Raw genomic sequence first — 21,196 nt, forward strand, 5'->3', positions numbered from 1 at the left:
CTCAAGTTAAACGGAAAATTAAATTAGATGGTGGACACTGGAACACGTGTTTAACTGATTGGCAACCCACCGCACCATGGAGTTAATTGTGAACGGTGGACCCAGGCCCGGTTATTCCGAGGAGAAAGGGGGATTAACCTCCTCATAATACATTCGGTACCCGTGGCCGAAACAAGATAGACATATATATATATATATATATATATATATATATATATATATATATATATATATATATATATATATATATATATATATATATATATATATATATATGGCCCGGCGAGGAGTGATGTAAGCGACATTTTTTAATGATATGATGATGATAGGCTCAGATGATAGGGGAAGGGTTAAAATAGTGGTATATGGCATTAACTCCAAAATGGCCGATGTGGCCCTTACATCACTCCTCGTGGCGCTATATGTATATGTATATGTATATATATATATATATATATATATATATATATATATATATATATATATATATATATGTATATATATATATATATGTATATATATATGTATATATATATATATATATCACCAAAGTAACTGCAATTCTATTGCATGCAAGCAACAAGCAGTTCCCATAATGCATTATTACACAAGGTATTTGTAATTACAATGTGGTAAACATGAAGCACAACAGTATGACCAGCGAAAGCATGTGCACTTCTCGTCAGCATTCAATTCCTGACTCAACTCTTAAGCTGTTGGATTTGTGCTTTGCAGAGAGGGAGTTGCCTCACAAAGTGCACCAAACTGTCCCGATTGGAGGGATATTAACTTGTGTGTTCCATCTGTTAGTCGCTGAACATTGAAGATCCCATGGCATGTTTCACAGAGTAGGCAAGTTATCGCCTGCACCCAAATGACAAATTCCAGCACTTATCAAACCTAATAACTGCTTTCTGTTTCTTACCTGCTGTTAATTATCAACTCACCTGGAACGTAGTTCCAGGGAGCATATGGGATAGCATGTCGTCCGTCCGTCCTCATGATATTTGGGTCCAAAGCATGTGAAAAATTGATGTGCAGTTTGTCATCATCCAAACAAAGAAGAGTTGTGGTGAGAGGACTTGTTACCCTCGCCGAAGGAGACAGATTTGCATTTGAGTCCGTTTGTTTGTGTGTTTGTCCGCACAGAACTTTTGTGTTTTTCTCTACAACCGCTTGTCGGGTTGAGACAAAATTTTCACCATTGGTGCGACTATTCATGTAGAATGTTTTAATGATAATTATGACATCATAGGTCACGTGGTGTGGCAGCCATATTGGAAAAAACTTTGGACCTCTATCTCTAAAACTGCACCAAGGAAAAAATTGAAATTTGGCACATAGCAAATACCCCTCATGGGGAATGTGCGATTTTTTTACGACATCATGATTACATACGTAGAACGCCATATCCGATAAAAATTGAGGGTCATCCAGGGATAAAATGGTCCATAAATTTTTTTGATTATCTCATCGATCATGTGATTCGGCAGCCATATTGTTAAAAAAAAAAACCTTCAAAATTCTTCTCTGAAGTGGCTGAACCGGTCATCACTGGCAGCATTTATAAAGTGGTAGTTCTAATTAATTACATAACACCAGTGCACAAAATACACCACACAAAAGTCCTGATCAATGAGGATCTGCAATCTCTGAATGCTCTTTTTCTTGCTTCGTTTGAGTTCTGCAGGAAGTTTAATTATTTGCACAACTGCTTGCTCTTTTAGCATGAAGAGCATTAATAGTGGACACTCCAATGTGTCCATGGAGAAACAGCATCTGTTAAAAAGAACCATTAAAAGCTTTACAATTGAGCCCCTAAGAACCATACCGGGCCATCCCATCTTGGTGTACTTTTGAAAAAAGGGACTCAAAGTTCTCAGTCTCCTGTGTCACAATGAGCTAATGACAATAAAAAATACCTAAGGATAAATAACGATAAGTAATGCAGAATTTTATATATACATGATTTAAGCAGGTAGCACATGTCCCACATGGAATCATGGGGAAAATGTGGGATGGCCCATTCAGGCTCTGGCAAGTCAGATGCATATTAACAGAGCCAGAGAGGTTTTTTGCTTATATACTTATAATATATTCTGATGGGTTGGCCCATTTTGGCCTGAAAGGTATCAGTTTTGTGCACCTGAAGACGTTCATAACTCAATTTCACTAAAAAAGGTGGGATGGCCCGGTATGGTTCTTAGGGGCTCAATTTTCCTCATATATCTCTATCTCTCTCATTCCTTGATTTGAAATGGGGAAACCCCACGTAAAAAATAAGAATTGGTTTAAAAAGTTTTACACAAAGCATAAGGTAAAATGCAAAAAAACCATGTCCACCTGACACCGTGTCACAGGAAAACAATGCTCTTGGGAAATGGACACAACCACATTTCTTGTAAATGTCTGAACACCTGGTGATTTTTTTTTTTTTAAAATAAAAAAAAATCTTCCTGATAAAATAAGCAAAAAGCAAGGGGAATGGATCCCTCCCAAAGGTTCTTGAAAATGATGTCCAGCTGGCACAGGAACCTACAAACATTCCTGAGGAGCTGCACCTGGAAAAGGCGCACCGACAAAATGAAGAAAACATGCAGCAGGTGTATAGCTTTGGTTGTTCATTCCCATTGACTTGGGTTCTCTGTCCAATTCTTGCTCAACATGACATTACTGTGTCAATTCTAGTTGTTCGAGAAACGCCTGAAATCACAAAAGTAGGAGTGGTCCAAAGGTAGTGTGGGCAGTACCAATAATTCAGACAGAACTCGGAGAAGCTTATTTTCTACATGGCTTGACTTTTGCAAAGCTAGGAACTGAAAAAAATAGCTTGAAATAAATGATCAGCAAGATCGTCAGATTTCTGACGAACAGAAATATTTTGAAAAGAAAACCACAAACTTGGATGCAAAGATGCATCATTTAGAGCAGATGCGACAGGACAATGATGCAAAATATCGTGAGCAGGTGAGTTCCTTCGGGGATTTACTCAGTGCAGTATAACCTTTCCTTTGTCTGACATATCTATCATCTCACACAAAACTGAAACTCACTCCCAGATGCTGTATTTGTATCCTCCTCCTGCACTGATTGACATGCTTATTGATTTGACTTGCAGATAAAGTCCCTCTTCGTTGAGATGCAACTGAAGGACAATCACCATGAGGTTGTTTGTCTTGAAAACAAGGTGCACACAGACACCATTTAAAAAAAAATCTTCACAGCGACTTGCTGTTTATGGAGGAAAAGCTGCGTCATCAAAAACTGCTGCAAAACAAAAATGGAAATAAACTGAAAAAACTGGTGCACTAGTGGGGCAACTTAGCTAAATATAGCATAACAATTGTGCATTTTGTGAGGAAAGCACCAAATTTGGAACACTAGTAGCCTAACATATTATGAACAGATTTGGATATTGGGCCATCTCAAAATTTTTAATAACAGTGAAAAATGGTTGCCATAGCCATCAGCGGCTGAATTTGAGATGACCCAATATCCAAATCTGTTCATAATATGTTAGGCTACTAGTGTGCCAAATTTGGTGCTTTCCTCACAAAATGCACAATTGTTATGCTAAGTTTCCCCACTAGTGGGGCAACTTAGCTAAATATAGTATAACAACTGTCCCCTGTTTCCAGTAAGCTGGGACTCATTTTGCCGACCTTGGAAGGAAGACAGGCTGAGTTAACCCACCTGTTATTATTTCAACGGCATGACAGAGGCTTGAATTTAAGACCCTTAGATCTTTAGCCAGCCACCTTAACCATTAAGCCAACACCAAGCTTATCTTTGGTGGTGTTTCTTCATTTTTCTTTTTCTTCATGAGCGCAATGTTTTTGCCACAGGTTGAAGTGTTTTCCCAACAGTTGAATGTGAGACAAAAAATTCATTGCGATTTCCGTGAAAAATATGGAACGTTCAGAGGGTCTCAAAAACACAATGTGCAAGTTATCAGAAATGGAACTTTAGCTCAAGGAGCAGCAACAACAAACAGGATGAACAACAGCAACAGCAGGACGTTAAGAGCTGCCAACAAGTAAGGAACCTGCCAACTAGTTATGGGATGGAATGTCATCCATCTGCCAACATGATGTTTGGGTTCAAAGCGTGTTATGAACTGATGTGCAGTGTGTAATCATCCAAACGAAGAAGAGATATGGTGAGAGGACTCATTTAGTTGGAGTTTTGGAGGGAGATGAATTATTTGTACAACTGCTTGCTCTTTTAGCATGAAGAACATTAATAGTGGACACTCCAGTGTGTCCATGGAGAAACAGTATCTGTTAAAACAGCCATGAAAAGCTGTATCACTTTTAAAACCAAAAATGAAACCATGTGAAGGTGACAATTCCCCTCCCGAGTTCCTCATCTATTTCCCTTATTCTGTCTGTCTTTCTCTCTCAACAGGATTGATGATTCAAAATGGAAATCCCACACAAAAAATAACTGGTTTAAAAAGCTTTTGAGAAAGCGTTAGGTAAAATACACAAAACTATGTCCATCTGAACGTTTAATTTGTTGGAAACGGGAAAACAACTCTTGGGAAATGGATACAACTACATTTTTTGCAAATGTCTTAACACTTGGTTATTTTTATTTATTTATTTATCTTCCTCATAGAAATCAGAAAAAAGTGAGAATGGATCTCTCACAAGGGTTCCTGAAAATAATGTCCAGCAGGCACAGGAACCTGAAAACATTCCTGAACTTACACCTGGAAAAGGTGCATCGACAAACTGAGGAAAACGTGCAGCAGGTATGTGGCTTTGGGTGATATTCCCATTGACTTGGGTTCTTATACCGATTCTTGCTCAACATGACATTACTGTTTCAGTTCCAGTTGTTTGAGAAATGTCTGAAATCACAAAAGTAGGAGTGGTCCAAGGGTAGTGTGTGCAGTACCAATAATTTAGACAGAACTCGGAGAAGCATATTTTCTACATGGTTTGACTTTTGCAGATTGAGGAACTGTTTGAAATAAATTATCAGCAGGATCATCAGGTTTCTGATGACCAGAAATATTTTGAAAAGAAAACCTCAAACTTGGATGCAAAGATGCATCATTGAGAGTAGATGCTGCGAGATAACGATGTGAAATATCGTGAGCAGATGAGTTCCTTCTGGGATTTACACACAGTGCAGTATAACCTTTCCTTTGTCTGATTGACGTCCATCATCTCACACAATACAGAGACTCACAGTCCCACATGCTGTGTTTGTATCCCCCTCTGATTGATTGACATGCTTATTGATCTGACTTGCAGATAAAGTCCCCTTAGTTGAGATGCAACTGAAGGACAATCACCATGAGGTTGTGTGTGTTGAAAACAAGGTGCACATAGACACCATTAAAAACAAGAAAATGAACCAATGTCACCCCCAGGGTGACCAGTATCTTGCCAAAATGTGAACATGAGTGACTTATTTAAGGTCACACTGAGGTGAACAGAACTGCTATCCACTAGGAGCGACTCCTTGAGGAATATCTGTCTACGAGAGATTCCGATGATAATCGTTTTACAGAGTGACCATGAACAATACGCGTTTGCCTCATAACGTTACCCAACGTCATAATGGCTAAAGCTTGACATATCTAGAAAACACTCAGAGGACTTCAATTTGAGGTACTACAGGATATGGTTCCTAAAACTTGAAAATTTGACTTTGGGGTCAAATATGTTCGACCTCAGGTGCTAACCCTGAAGGTCAAGGTCGATCACAAACAAACACTAATAAACTGAGCGCTAAGCCATTTACTACATTCCCACAAAGTTTGGAGATGATTCGATGAAAATTACTCAAAAAGAAGGGGTTCATCGAACTCCATAATTGACTTCAAAGTGATCTTGACATTTGACCTTGACCATTAAGTGCACTGAAAAGTATTCCAAAAAGACAACCATATATGAACCCACGAGTTTCCAATGAGAACTTTGCTATACAGAGTGACCTAAACAAGAGTTTCTGATGTGAACTAAATCAATGCAAAATACATGAAAAATGCAGTTTTTCGTCATAACATCGTCAGATGACGTCACATCGTCAAAATAGTTGGATGTTTAGAAAGCCCTCATTAAGGGCTTTAATTTGAGGTACTACTGGATATGGTAACTGAAACTTGAAAATTTGACCTTAGGGTTAAAAAAGAATGACCTTTCAGTTGACCTTGAAGGTCAAGGCCAATTAACATCAAAAATTAATCAGCTGAGCGCCATACCACACCTTATATATCCACCAAGGTTAGAGATCCTTCGATCAACGTTACTTAAAAATTAAGGGTTTCGTTGACCTTGATTATCGACCTTTGTGACCTTGACCTTTGACCTTGACCTTAACCTTAACAATTTAGTGTGGTTGATAGTATGTCTCCAGGACTCGTATACATGAACTATCAAGAGATTTTGATGAGAAAGGAGAAAATAAAATTTTCATGAAATGAAAATGTCATGACGTCATAGCGTCAAACATTTGACAGATCTGAAAAACACTCATCAGACCCATTCATATGAGATATTACTCGATATGGTTCCTAGGATTTCAAAATTTGACCTTGAGTCAAAATATTTCGACCTCAGGCACTATCCATGAAGGTCAAGGCCGATCGCCACCAAAAACTAATAAACTGAGCCCCAGACCATAGGCTATATTTCCATGAAGTTTGGAGACGATCCGATTAAAATTACTAAAAAAAAATAACGGTTTCGTCGACCTCTATAATTGATCAGAAAGTGACCTTGACCTTTGACCTTTCTGTGCAATGAAAGGTATTCCAATAAGACAACGATATGTGAACCCACAAGAGTTTCTATTGAGAACTATGCGATACAGAGTGACCTAAACAAGAGTTTCTTATGTGAACTTAAGCGATACAGTATACATGAAAAATGCAGTTTTTTCGTCATAACGTTGTCAAATGACGTCACATATGCCCCTACATTCGAATATAGGTGCATGCGCTTTTATGTGAGACTCATCAAAATTTTCTCGCCCAAAATTTTTTTCGGGTATAAGCGCACCCCAAACATTTCCTGCCACACCATCACAAGTTTTCACACACAGAGTGCTGACATGACATGGAGCACTTTATCTGTTGCAGTGCTGCACGCTGAGTGCTGTGAGGGGGATTCATGTATGCAGAAGACATCTGCCTCTTCGCTCCCAGTTGGCTTGCATATAATGGCGGACATGCAAACGAAATACCGCAATGCTGTGGGCGTCTTTGACACCAACTTGTATGGTCCGGGACATGTTACTGCAGAAAACTTGAAACTTGTTTTGAGATGGCTGAAGAACACTGAGAACAAGATACCTACAGTATGATAGACAAACAGTTCATCGATTATTCTACAACGTTTCAGTCCTGTCCATGTTTTAGATATTAGCATACGTTGCCGCTGACGATTGTATCTACTCGTCCAAGAAAGCTGGTGGGCATGAAATTGCCTTGGATATATACTTCTATTCCAAAGATGAAGTTCTCATCCAGGACATGAACAAATCATTCAACAGCAGACATCAAATTCCAAATATATCAGCATATTGTAATAAATGTAAAAACAAAATACCAGCATATTGTAATGTAAAACCAATGGAAACTTAGGGGTGTTGAGGTGCGCCTTTATGTGAAATTTGAGGTGCATCTCCATGTGAAATTTGTGGTTCGCCTATATTCGAATATCGGTGCATGCGCCAATATGTGAGATCAAATTATGTTTTTTTGAAGCACTAAAAACGCTTTTTTTTTTCGCATATAGGCGCGCGCGCGCTTATATATGCATCAGTACGGTATCTTTGGTTTCGGTTTTGCCCGCTTTCAGTATCTGTTTACATCTCAAAACAACGACGACAAAATTACGATTATTCGCATTTCAAGCAAGTACGTAGGGGTTGTTTGTCAAATTAAGATTATTCCAGAACGTAACGTAAGCTTTATGAGTTGAGTTCACGAACGCGGGAGACTTTTATTCGAACTGAACGGATACAATTGGTAAAAAGAATTTCAATGTTGTTCTTTTACATGGTTTTTATACATAGAAGATGTTTGCATAAAACTATTGGTGCAGATCACCAAGGAATAAAATCCAAGTTGGCTCATACACGAACTGAACAAAACATACTTTTAGCTTTCATATCGGATGAAACACTGAAACTAAATAGGACATTTTCGGCGCATGATTGGCGCTCAAGTGCTTCTTTGTCCAGTAATACGGCAATTAGAACAGCTACCGTATTTAAAACCAAATTTGTGCCTGGCGTTGAAATTTTGATTTGTATTTCAAGTGTTCGTTGAGATGGTGACAATTTTTAGATGTCACTATTGTATATAAACGAAAGACTCGGATCAAGGTGATAGAATGGTGAAAAACAGTGAACAATCCAAAAGGCACATTAGTAATGATTCACTAAATTTAGTTGTGTATTCCTGTGCAATGTTGATGTTTTCATGGCCCCGAACATTGGGTTTCATAGGGATCCTTTGGAAGCGAGGGGTGGTCTACAAAAACGCTTTCGCAAAAATATGAAATCATTGACCTCTATCAGAATGATCCTTACAAGAAGGCTTTATAGTCATGCTTTCATAATGAATTAAGATGTTTTAAGCTGAGGTTAACAATTTTTTTCGCTAAGATCGCTTGAATGTCGTGCAATTGTGACTAAGTTAGATGGGCGCGAAAACTGTACCATGCAACGTCAAAGACAAGGTGTGAGGCATTTCATGGATTTATGCAGTCGGTGTTTATCGTCATTCTTGGATTCGTTTCCAGTGAGAGCACATGGAATATTTTCTGTCAAAAAAGGAAAAATTGGCATATATTTGATAATAACGAAATGGAGAACTGTTTTATGATGAATGTTTATTCGTATTATGCTGATCTACAGACCAGGGAGCAATATTTCCGTGGTGACCCCCTCCCTCCTCCCCCAACGCACACGAACAGTCAGTGAGTCACTGAAAATCAAATGACAAATAGATACATATTAATTATTATGGCCCTATCATGGGTGTAGTGCCAGTATGTTCTATCGGTTCAGTTTGGCAGAGTTTTGCTGTTTTTGCCACAAATTGTGCATGCAGGGTTTCCTGAAAATACATTGCGGGCCAAAAGTACGCGATGTGTGCACCATTCGTCTAAGTTTTGTGGAAGGTTAAAATCCTGCATGCCAGGACGATGAATTTCTTTTATCGCCACCTCCATGATGGAGCAAGTGCACTTAGCTTGATCCGGAAACAAGTAACAAAACCAAGCTTGTTTATACATATGGGCCTGGTCCATTAACTATGCCATATTTTGTCAGCGTGTGTATTTTTCAAGGCAGGCACAACCTCTCGTTTTATGTCGCATAAAAAAGAATACATAATTGCGGCTGTAAACCTTAGATTGTCGGTTCGGCTGTAAAGAATGCTTGAATAATGCACTTAATTCACCTTTGCCAACCCCTAAAATAGTGCTAATTGAATTTATCGGTATTTTCTGATTTGGCATGTGCATAAAATGGCTATTTTCGGCCAGTTGAGGCCAGTTTTACGTCGGCATCTTGCTTAATATTACCTCCAGAGCTTAGGTAAGCATTGACTGTTGACTATTAGAAAAACATACATATGGCGGTCCTACACGAAGGGTCAAATTTGACCTTGATCGCAAAAGTCCAGGTGAAATGACCAAAATAAGTCATAACTTCCCCAATATTGCTTCCAGAGCTGAGGTATGCATTGATGACTTATTAAGCCATATATGGAAGTCCCATATGTCAGGTCAAATTTGACTTTGACCCCATAATATCATGGTTAAACGGCCAAAATGGGATATACAGCTTGCTTAATATTGCATCTAGAGCTTGGGTATGCATTGTTGACTGTTATAAAACCATATTTGGTGTTCCCATACGACGGGTCCAATTTGACATTGATCTTAAAGTGAAATGCCCAATATTGGTCAAAACTTGATTAATATAGCATCCTGAACATATTTAATTATTTTTCATTATTATAAAACCATATTTGTTGGTCCCATGTGATTCACAGGTCAAATTTGATCTTGACCCCAAAGGTGTGATATTACAACCAGTAATTCACAATGCCCTTGGCACTGGTTCTTCCTCTTTGGCATGTGCTAGTACAAACACAACAAGGGTATCCAAACCGATGTTTTCCTTGGTCAGTGCGGGTGTATGATGCACAATGGTGTCAATATCAAATCTTCTTGTTAAATATTTTGGTGAAATATGGCAATTTAATAAAAAATAATAACTATTCCTGTTTGGATTTCAGGTTGAGATCCGCTTTGTTCGTGCTCGCCGTGTTGCCTCTCAACGCTTCTTGTGTTTTTCGCAGCTGTGCTCGCTGCTGGACGATATCTGTGACGATATCCATTTCGCCTTGTGGTGTCACCTGTTGACGACACAGTAAGCTTGACAACTAGAGCCTTTAGTTTTCACACACATGTAGATGGACCAAAATTCAACGTTTATTAGGGCATTTCCCTTCAAAATGCCCTTGTGTTTTTTTTTTCTTCCGCCAGGATGTTTTCCGGACAATATCTTAAGAACGCCTTCACGTATCGACCTAAAACTTTACATGCCTCTCACATATGTGAATGGCTTGAGGCCTTTTGATTTTGGACATGTTAAGGTGATTGATTATTGATCATAAATTTGTTTACGGACAATATTTTATGAACGCCTTGACGTATCCACCTTAAACTTTACATGCTTCTCAAATATGTGATTGGCGTGAGGCCTATTGATTTTGGACATGTTTGATTGATTGATTATTGATCAATAGGTGATTGATTGGAAATTTGTTTACGGACAATATCTATGAACACCTTGACTTATCTTCCTGAAACTTTGCATTTCTCTCACATTACATGGGTGATTGGCATGAGGCCCATTGATTTTGGACCCAATTAGGTGATTGATTATTGATCAATAGGTGATTGATTGGAAATTCGTTTCCAGACATCTTAAGAAGGCCTTCACATATTGACCTGAAACTTTGCATGCCTCTCACATGGTTGAATAGCTTGCGACCTATTGATTTTGGACATTATCTGGTGATTGTTTATTGTTTAATAGGTGATTAATTGGAAGTTACAAAATGTAGTAGTTATGACAACACTTCGGGTCTTTTTGTTTCTTCTGCCGGGTTGGTTTTGAAGTTTTGCATGCTTCTCAAATGGGTGAGTGGCTTGAAGCCTATTGATATGGGCTATGATAAGGTGATTGAATTTTGATCGGAAATTTCGACCATTGCCAATATCTCTGAAATTGTACGTCAAAGAGTGAAACGGAGTCTAATTTGGACTCACCTTCCAATATGGGAGGCTTTAAGGGATAATATATGCATCTTGAATCTGTCTGGCCACCTGGTGGGAAAATATTGGAATGCCTGAAGGGGTCATATATGGATCTTGACTGTCTGGCTATTGTCTATTGCAAGGGGTAGTATGTGCATCTTCACACCTTCGTAGGGCTTAAAAAAGTGGAAATGCCCAAAGACCATTTGGCCTTTAAGTCTCGTTCTGTATTCCCTTGAGCTCATCCTGCTTTGTTCTTTTTTTCATTGCAGAGCGAAGTGCCACGAGAGCTTGTGTGACCTAAGAACCCACCAAAGAAGACTCTCGGTTTGCGGTCTTGTACCAAAACTCTACCCAAAGACTCTCAGGTTGCGGTCTTGTATCAAAACATTACCCAAAGAAAGACTCTCGGGTTGCGGTCTTGTACCAAAACTCTACCCAAAGAAAAACTCTCGGGTTGCGGTCTTGTACCAAAACTCTACCCAAAGAAAAACTCTCGGGTTGCGGTCTTGTACCAAAAAAAACTCTACCCAAAGAAAAACTCTCGGGTTGCAGTCTTGTACCAAAACTCTACCCAAAGAAAAACTCTCGGGTTGCGGTCTTGTACCAAAACTCTACCCAAAGAAAAACTCTCGGGTTGCGGTCTTGTACCAAAAAAAAAAACTCTACCCAAAGAAAAACTCGGGTTGCAGTCTTGTACCAAAACTCTACCCAAAGAAAAACTCTCGGGTTGCGGTCTTGTACCAAAAAAAACTCTACCCAAAGAAAAACTCTCGGGTTGCGGTCTTGGACCAAAACTCTGCTCAAAACAAAGAATCAAGATATTGGCCCAAAGATTATATCCCAAGAAAAGATCGAAAAAACATGAAATTGAAACAAAGAAGATGGCTGTTGCTTAACTTGTGACGCTGCTGAAAATCACCACGTCGGTATCTATTATCACAACGTGTTAAGCTGCTCAAGACTTGAACTGCTGCGGCGTTAGAGCTGTAATATCATATTAGTACAATTTTACATACCTGTTTATCAAACCAATGTTATCATAACGTTCAAGATCTTATCATTTTGGGTCCAGTTTAACATTGCTACATCTTATGATAACGGCTCCTACTTTAATATAGCTATATTCTAACGGCTACTCTTTAACATTGCTAAAAATTATCATAACGGCTGTAGTTTCACATTGCCAGTTGCGTCTTGTTTGTATCGTTGAATGATTGTGAAATAAAAATTCAACAAAATAAAATTAGTGTTGAAAGACCATTCCCAAGTATTTGCATTCCCAATTGTTGGGATCTTAGACCACAGACAAGATTACGATATACAAGTGACCTGCGTTGATTACTTACTCCTCGCGTATTGCGCACATCTGCAGGTGCCAGACTTTTATCATAACGACCCGAAGTTAAAACGACGTATCGCAGTTGAAAAGTCCTTTGCAAAACCATAAAATTGTGTGAATACTGTTTGGAATCGAAATAGTAAAACACGCAGCAATCTATCTTGTCCGAGATTTTTGACCATAAAAAATTAGACGCAGCAATCGTTGACACAATCGCATCATAACGTGCTTTTAGCTTGAGTAAGAAAATGCCTCGGATGAAGAAAAAGAGGAACAATTGTACAAAGAAAGCCGACTCAACTAGCGAAGACCCCCAAAAATGTGACAAAAGAAAGAAAAAGAAAACCTGACGAAAGTGTGGATACATTAAGAATGGAATCTGAGGATAGCTTAACTGGTCAGAACCAAACAAAGACACAAAAGCGAGTTGTAATCGAAGATCAAGCAATGATTGAAAAGGACCAAACGGCACCGAAAAAAATTAGAAAGAAAGTACGACGGCGAGAACAAGTCAAGAAGGCAGCAAAAGAATATAGGAAACTTGAGTCTCCTCAGAAAAAAAGAAGAACGATTGAGAATGAATCGGCAGTCAAAGGCAGAACGTCGAAAACACGAATCTCTCATCGAACAAGAAGAACGCTTGAAGAAAGTCCGTAAGACAGTGAAAGGCAAACATGAACAGGAGTCTGCACAAGAAAAACAAAAACGATTGAAGAAAGTCCTCAAGGCTGTGACAGATAAAAATAGACGGGAATCTGCACAACAAAAACAAAAACGACTAAAGAAAGTTCTCAAGGCTGTGACAGATAAAAATAGATGGGAATCTGCACAAGAAAAACAAGAACGACTGAAGAAAGTCCGTAAGACAGTGAAAAATGAACGTGCAAATGAAACACCTGTCAAAAAAGTGACCCGCTTAAATGCCATGAAGCTTAAGATTAGAATGAAAAGAGAACAACACAATTCGAGCTTACCAGAACAAATAATTCAGTCTTTCGAGAACAATGTCAAAGATGGACCGGATTACATTTGCTCAGTCTGTCATCGCATGATGTACAGGGCAACAGTTGTAGAGCTGAATGAAGATAAGTACACGAAGGGTTCATCTAAGATGATCAAGGATGTTATCTCCTACCGACTGAAATCCAAAAATGATTGTGAGTGGATTTGCCGCACTTGTCACCTCACCCTGAAACGAGGTAAAATGCCAGCCCAAACCAAAGCGAATAACTTATATATCTTGCTTCACAACCAAAGGAAATGAAAGATTTGAATGCACTCGAGTTACGACTGCTCTGTCAGAGAATTCCTTTCTTGAAATTACTTGGTCTTCCAAGGGGAAAACAACATGGAATTCACGGACCCGCTATTAATGTGCCATCAAATGTTGACCAAGTGTGCTCTGTTTTGCCAAGACTCCCCAGCGAAAGCCAATTAATCCCACTGAAGTTCAAGAGAAAAAGGGAATATAAAAAACACTACTACTACTACTACTTCGTCGATATCAACAAAGTGGTGAATGCTTTGCAGTACTTGAAGACAAACAATCCTTTGTACAGCACCATTAAAATGCTTGAGAATTGGTCAGAGAAAGCCGCTTCAGATGATTCTGATTTGTGGAAAGCAATGACAGATCAAGACCCAGACATTCCAGTGCAAACTGACAAAGAGGACACAACGAGACCTGGGACAAAAACAGGACCAGCATGCGATAAAAGCCAAGCAAAAGACAAAATAAGGAAAAAAAGATAGGCAACCGTATCAAAAAGTCGAACAAATGCCAAAGTGACAAATAGTGGGAAAACGAGAGTCCAAAACGAATGTGAATATGAACAGGACGTTAGTCAGGATAACAGAAACATGACCTTCGAAATTATTCCATCAGGTACTGGCTATTATGGCTCACTGAAAACAATTGCGAACAGACTAAACATGAAAATTGTTGACGTGGCAAACGATGGCAATTGCTTGTTCGCCTCAGTGTGTTATCAACTGGAAGGAATTACCAATTTACGAATGACAGCAACGGAGTTGAGAAGGAAATTAGGCATCTATATGGAACAATACCCAGAACACTACCGCGATTTTGTTTGTGCTCGAATACAATCAGATGATCGTACAAATGCAAACACAGAACAACCAGACGCAGGCGACCGTGCAATTGCTCTGATTGATGATGAAGCTACTAAGAGAGAAATTGAATGGGTCCGATGCATTGAAGGTTTAGCAAATGGAACACAATGAGGCGAACACATTTCCCTGCAGGCAATGGCAGATATGTTGTCTTTAAGAATACAGATTGACGCAACAACAACAAATGATGTTACTGAGGTTGTCAGCAGGCTCAACGTTTCCCACGAATTTCATCTTGGACTCGTAGCTCAAGCTCATTATGTCGCACTGACGGAAACTCAGAATGACAGAGAACCTGGTGGATATGAAGTCACTGAAAGTGAACACAAAAACATCAATGAAATTCCACTTGAACAAGTGCAAACAGCTTCGTTCAATGTGGCGGGCACCAAATTAGCGTCAGAAGCAAGACCACAAGCTTGTCCAATGAGTAAAAGCAACACTTTTACACCAGTAGCAGATGATCACATTGAACAACAAGATCCAAAAGAAATTCCGGAAGAAGTATCTCGCGAAAATTCCGATGACGAAACAATGGCGGAAGATGCAGCATATTCAGAGGAAATGGCTAGCATTCGTGGTTTACCTTTCGAAACTCTCATGATGAATGAAAATCCTGAAATGAGGGGTGTTTCGAAGGTATTTAGTGTTGCCCCTGCCGAAGGTGAAAAACCAATTGCAATGCTTTCTGAGAATGTTGAAGAACTGTCCAACCCTGACAAATATCCGGATGGAAAGAACGGTTTGACTGCCGAAAGGCCGCAAAAGATCACTCCGAGAAGGTACTTCAACCAGACACTGTTGGACTGTGATGGGAGATTTGGCAAATCTATTGAGTACTTACTCAGCGCACAGTATGCGACGGAAAATGCCCAAGTACATAGTGACATAAACCATTTCGTGTACCGAAGAGCATCCAGCAAAGCCTTCCAAGGTCAAAATCTAACCTCAGGACTTCTTAAGAACGTTGAACCTATTGTTAAGGTTGTGGAAATTCGCAAACCACCATTCAGGTCCCGTAGGTGAGATATCTCTGTAATTACATGTGTAGTTAGCCCAAACCCGTTGTATAGAGGGCATTTATGTGATCATCCGGGCTGCGACGATTTGAGTTAGCCATTTTTTTTCTGTTCTATCTCTTATTTCAAACAAACAGCATCTCAACAACCACGCCATCCCCACCACAGCGCCAACCACGTCACTTCCACCATCTACACTACCACATCTTCGCCACTCGCCATTCAGTTGGCCCTGTGCGGTTACGATCTCCGGGAACAAACAAAAACCAACAACTATGCTCGGGGGTTTTCCCGCCTGTTTCTCCCGTCAAAATTCTCCGCGCTCGGTGTGGAGGAGGGGCGATGCAGGGGTCAAAGGTCATGTAGAGGAGGGGTCTGATTGTGGGGGAATGATTCCCTGGCTCTGAGCCAAGACTGACGGCCCCGGCCCCCGCACGGTGCGGGGTGGAGGGGGAGCGAGAGGTCACGCCCCCCTTCGAGAGGCTTCTCCAAGAAGCTCGAAGGGAGGCGGGGCCGAAAACGGGGCAGAGCGAAGGGCGGAGCCCCGCGCTACAAAAGGCGGACCTCGCGGGTGGTGTGGTGGCAAGTGTGCCGAGGTGCGTGTTCCCAGCGCGCCGTGTGTGAGTGAAACACCGCGGGTGAGTGCCCCCGCATGTGTCAGTGAGGCACGGTGCGTAAGTGACGGTGACCGAGATGGAAAAATTAAATGGAGAGACCGAAACGTGTGAGATGAGACACGAGGTGACGACAAAGGAAATAAAAATAGTGGAGACAAGGGAGGTAATGGGTGAAGAGGTGACTGAGTTGGCAGAGACACGGTTGATAGAGGATGAATTGGACGGGGTTAGAGACGCACACACACACACTGAGTTAGTGGAGGACGATGAGGGTGAGCTCGCGGAACGTGTAGGGACCCGGTGCGAGCAGTTGGATAGCCTCCTTCAGGAACGGAGGGAGCCGCTATGCTCCCTTGAGGCGACTCACGACCAGGTGGGTTCGGTCGTGCTTTGCGAGGTCAAGGGGAGGAGTGCTGTGGACAGGTGCACCGAGAGCTTGGGGGGTATAGAGGCCCCGGAAACCCTTGGGGTGGCACAAATCCTCAGTGTGGTTGTCCCTGTGTGTGCGGTGCAAGGTGTGAGTGCGCCCCTGTGTGTGTGGTGCAAGGTGTGAGTGCGCCCCCGTGTGTGGAAGCGACCCCGTGTGGGAGTGGTGGGTCGGGAGTGGTTGGTCAAGGGTTGGTCTTCATGTTGGTCTTCTGGTTCATTGTCGTCTTCTGGTTCGAGTCGCGAGCTTGTTGTTCCTGCCTTGCTTCTTTGATCCGTGCGTGAGCGTGGAAAACAGCGCCGAACAAACCCCGTCCGTACCGTCGAGCGGACCACACGAGCGACACGTGGCACGACCTCGCAGACCACGCCGGAGGGGCTCGGAGTTGCGGTCGCAAAAGGAGAACTCGACGCGATCAGGGAAGTCGCACTTCCATTTCCTTTTGGGGTTTGGTGTAAATGTCTGTGGGTGGCGCCGTTCCTTCAAGTAGTATTGTTTTAAGTGTTGCCATGTGCTCGCGTATTCGGTCGTAGCTCTGCATTGTTGTTGTTGTTTTAAATCGATATATGTGCATTTCTGATTCTGTTGGCTGTATATGTGTGCTCTGTGTCTGTGTGAATAAAGTGCTTGTGTGAACTTGTTCCCCGTTTCTCTGCGTCCTTCCCTTTGTTGAATCTCCATCTTGCTTCACGTAAAGGGTTCGTAGTGGGCTTAATACGCACGATAAGTAATCGGAACCGTCGAGGCCGACGATAACACCACTCGGTTATCCCGATAGCACGGAACGGACCGCTTAAGCGGCCCGTGTCCGGAGTTGACCTGCGGAGAGGTGCGATCGCCCGGCTTACCATCCGCGTGGGTACTTAGGTAGGTCGAGTTTGGCGAACAACCCTATCCCACGCGGGTGGCCGATTGGCACGATCGTGGCGAGGCCAAAAGGCCCACCCGTGACTAGCTCCCAGCGTTAGTCCGAGAGGGTCACGACAGAATTGTCCGTCCGGTGGGCGATGTGCCGCGATTCGATCGCACGCCGGCGGGTGCGAATTTGCAACAATATGAACAATCTATTGAAAACTGACCAAGCATATAAAATCATGCAAAACATCAGAGGATCGCCAGTGTACTTCCAGAGACTGTTTTACGATGTGTTAGCAATGATCAAACAGCTTTGTTTGCCCACATGGTTTTTGACTCTTTCTGCCGCTGATATGCAATGGCCCGATGTGATTAAAACAATCGCACGACAGTATGGTACAACTCTATCAGACGAAGATGTGAGAAACCTGTCCTTCGAAGAAAGATCAATGTGGTTGAGGTGCAACCCAGTTAATGCAGCAAGACAGTTTGACTACAGACTTCAGCTGTTCTTCAAAGACATACTAAAATCCAAAGCACAACAACTTGGAGAAATAGTTGATCATGTCATCCGAATCGAGTTTCAGGCAAGAGGTTCCCCACATGCACACACTGCTATGGGTTAAGAATGCTCCCAAAGTTGGCGTACAAACAGACGATGAAATTTGCACATTCATCGACAACCATACAACTTCAGCTACACCAGAAGACTCTGAACTTAGGGAATTGACAAAGAAGGTCCAGACACATAAACACTCTTCGTATTGCAAGAAAAGAACAGGTTCTTGCAGATTTTCCTTTCCACGTGCTCCCTCTGATAAAACGTTGATTGCAAAGGAACCGGAAGACCAAGAAACCAGAAAAAAAACATAATTGAAAAGGCAAATCAGGTTCTTTGCTTGATTCACAAAGAATTGACAGACGAAGAAACTCCCAGTGATATCAGTATACCCGAGCTCTGTGCCCAAGCCGGAATCACTCAAGAAGAGTATAATGCCACACTCACAGTTTGCAACAAAGGATCCGAAATTGTTCTGCAACGACAGCCGCGTGACAAATCTCTGAACCAGTACAATCGAATGATTCTGAAGGCATGGAAAGCAAATATCGATGTTCAGTATATACTAGACGTGTACGCTTGTTTTATGTATGTTGCTTCATACCTGAAAAAAGACGAAAAAGGCATGGGAGAGTTGTTGAAACAAACTTGCAAAGAGCACGAAGATCGAGACATCAAAAAGATGTTGAAGCGTGTCGGAACTGTATTTCTGAATCACCATGAACTCTGTGCACAAGAAGCTACGTATCGAATTTTGTCCATACCAATGAAGAGGCTCAGCAGGACTGTGGTATTCGTAAACACTGATCCACGAAGTGACAGAGTTGCTGTCTTGAAAACAAAGGAACAGTTGTTTGGGAAGGACGATGATGATCCTGACATATTTCAAACAAACATGATCGATCGGTATGCAGCAAGGCCAAATTCGCTTGAAAATCTATGCTTGGCAGAGTTCGCAGCAAATTACAGAACAAACTACAATGCTGATAGTTCTGGAGATGTGTTGCCCAAAATCTTGGATGACTTTGATGACAACACTCAAATAAAAACAGAGATCGAGACAACTATCCAAGGACAATAAAACTGGGAGAAGAAACTGGTAGCATGAACAAGCGGAGAAATGAGGCAGTCATCAGATTCAGGAAATACATCGAAGAAAAAGTTCCAGAGAACTACGGCTGGGCTAAACTGATGTTGTACTTTCCATGGAGAAACGAAGAAACTGATCTGCTTGGTGGCTATGAATCTTACAGAGAACAATTCGTAGATGTAAGGGAGGAACTTTGGGCAAATGAATCAAAGTACACTGAAGTAACCGAAGCTGAAAATCTGGATATTCAAAACGATGGTCATCCAGAACATGTTTGGGCAGCGCTGGCACCTGAAACAGAGCATGCCAATCGCCAGGACATACATGAAGGGCACGTGTCTGACACAGAGCTTGAACCAGAAGATCTCGTTGCAAACGCAGAACTTTTTCTTGGAACTGGACAGAGAGGATCTTATGATGTTGTGATCTCTTCAGAGAGAGGCGACAAGAATATTCTTGCTACTGCCGATTACCAACGTATGATGCAAAGTTTGAACGAAAAACAGTGAGAAATCGTCATGTTTCACAGGGACTGATGCAAACGTGCTGTTGTAGCAATGAAATCTGGCCAGAAAATTGAACCATATCGAGTGTTCCTCAGTGGTCCTGGTGGCGTCGGAAAATCGCATGTGATCCGTCTGATACACAGAAATTACTCGCACTGTCAAATACCATTAGCCCCACAGATACCACAGTCTGCTGACAGCTCCTACAGGTGTAGCTGTGTTTAACATCAATGGTCAGACACTTCATAGTGCTTTGTTGCTACGGGTAAAAAATATGGATCAGCGGCTGAGCCATTATCTCCGGACAAACGGAATACGCTGAGAACCAGTCTTGCAAATCTACAGCTGCTGATCATAGATGAGGTATCCATGGTTGGATCAAATTTCTTGCTTGACATTCACAAACGTTTGACAGAGATCAAGGGTGTTGTAGACGACTCTGTGTTGTTTGGAAATGTTTGCATCCTTGCTGTTGGAGACCTTTACCAGCTTCCACCTGTTGGTCAGCCACACATCTACGCACGAACAAGAGATCCGACTGGCAATTTGCATGGTTCGTTGTGGAAAGATCATTTCATGCTGCATGAATTTAACGAAGTGATGAGGCAGAAAGATGACCAAGAGTTTGCTGAACTCCTTTGTCGTTTGAGAACAAACGAGTGTACTGAAAGTGACATGGAAATGTTAAAGTCCAGGGAGTCAGACGTAGCCGATGAATCTCATCCAAGTGACGCACTTCACGTGTTTGCTTTGAACAAAGATGTTGATGCCTGGAACAAAAACAAATTTGGAGAAGACTGCGGCGCAGGAAAAGAAAAAATTCAGATCCGCGCAATCGATGGTCAAAAAGACAGCACCGGTCTGATAGACTTGAGAGAAGTGAAATCAATATCTGACAAACGGTGTGACACTGGTGGCTTGCACACAGTACTTGAAGTGGCGAGAGGCTCAAGAGTCATGCTGACATACAACGTTGACATGCTGGATGGGTTGGTCAATGGTGTCATGGGATGTGTCACAGATGTAAGAACGAACGATACGGGCAAGGTCATCACAGTCCTGGTCAAGTTCGATTCCGCCAACGTTGGAAAGCAAGCAATATCTGCTAGTCAATGGAAGACCGAGTACCCAGATTCTGTGCCGGTGAAGCGAATTGAGGGAAGATATGAGAAAAATGGCTGCAGAGGAGCACAAACGACACGACATCAATTTCCATTGACACTTGCTTGGGCTACAACAATACACAAATGCCAGGGATTAACTGTTGAACAAATTGTTGTAAGCATGAAAGGCGCCAATCGTTTTGGGAAAGGTCAAGCATACGTGGCATTCAGCCGAGTGAAGTCATGAT

General features: G+C 41.5%; 1 protein-coding gene across 1 annotated transcript in view; it reads right to left on the minus strand.

The window, feature by feature from the left end:
* Window positions 1-6,215: 6,215 nt before the first annotated feature.
* Window positions 6,216-21,196, minus strand: part of LOC147025174 (uncharacterized) — an 80,246-nt gene continuing 65,265 nt past the window's right edge. Inside the window, exon 4 of the mRNA XM_085885855.1 lies at window positions 6,216-10,390. Coding sequence (XP_085741981.1) covers window positions 10,233-10,390 — 158 coding nt within the window. The 3' untranslated portion in view covers window positions 6,216-10,232. The remainder of the gene's footprint in view (window positions 10,391-21,196) is intronic.

The sequence above is a fragment of the Eptatretus burgeri genome, chromosome 6 (genome assembly GCF_056783735.1).
Source record: "Eptatretus burgeri isolate ZD-2024b chromosome 6, Ebu_testis_v1, whole genome shotgun sequence".
In the NCBI taxonomy this organism is placed as follows: domain Eukaryota; kingdom Metazoa; phylum Chordata; class Myxini; order Myxiniformes; family Myxinidae; genus Eptatretus; species Eptatretus burgeri.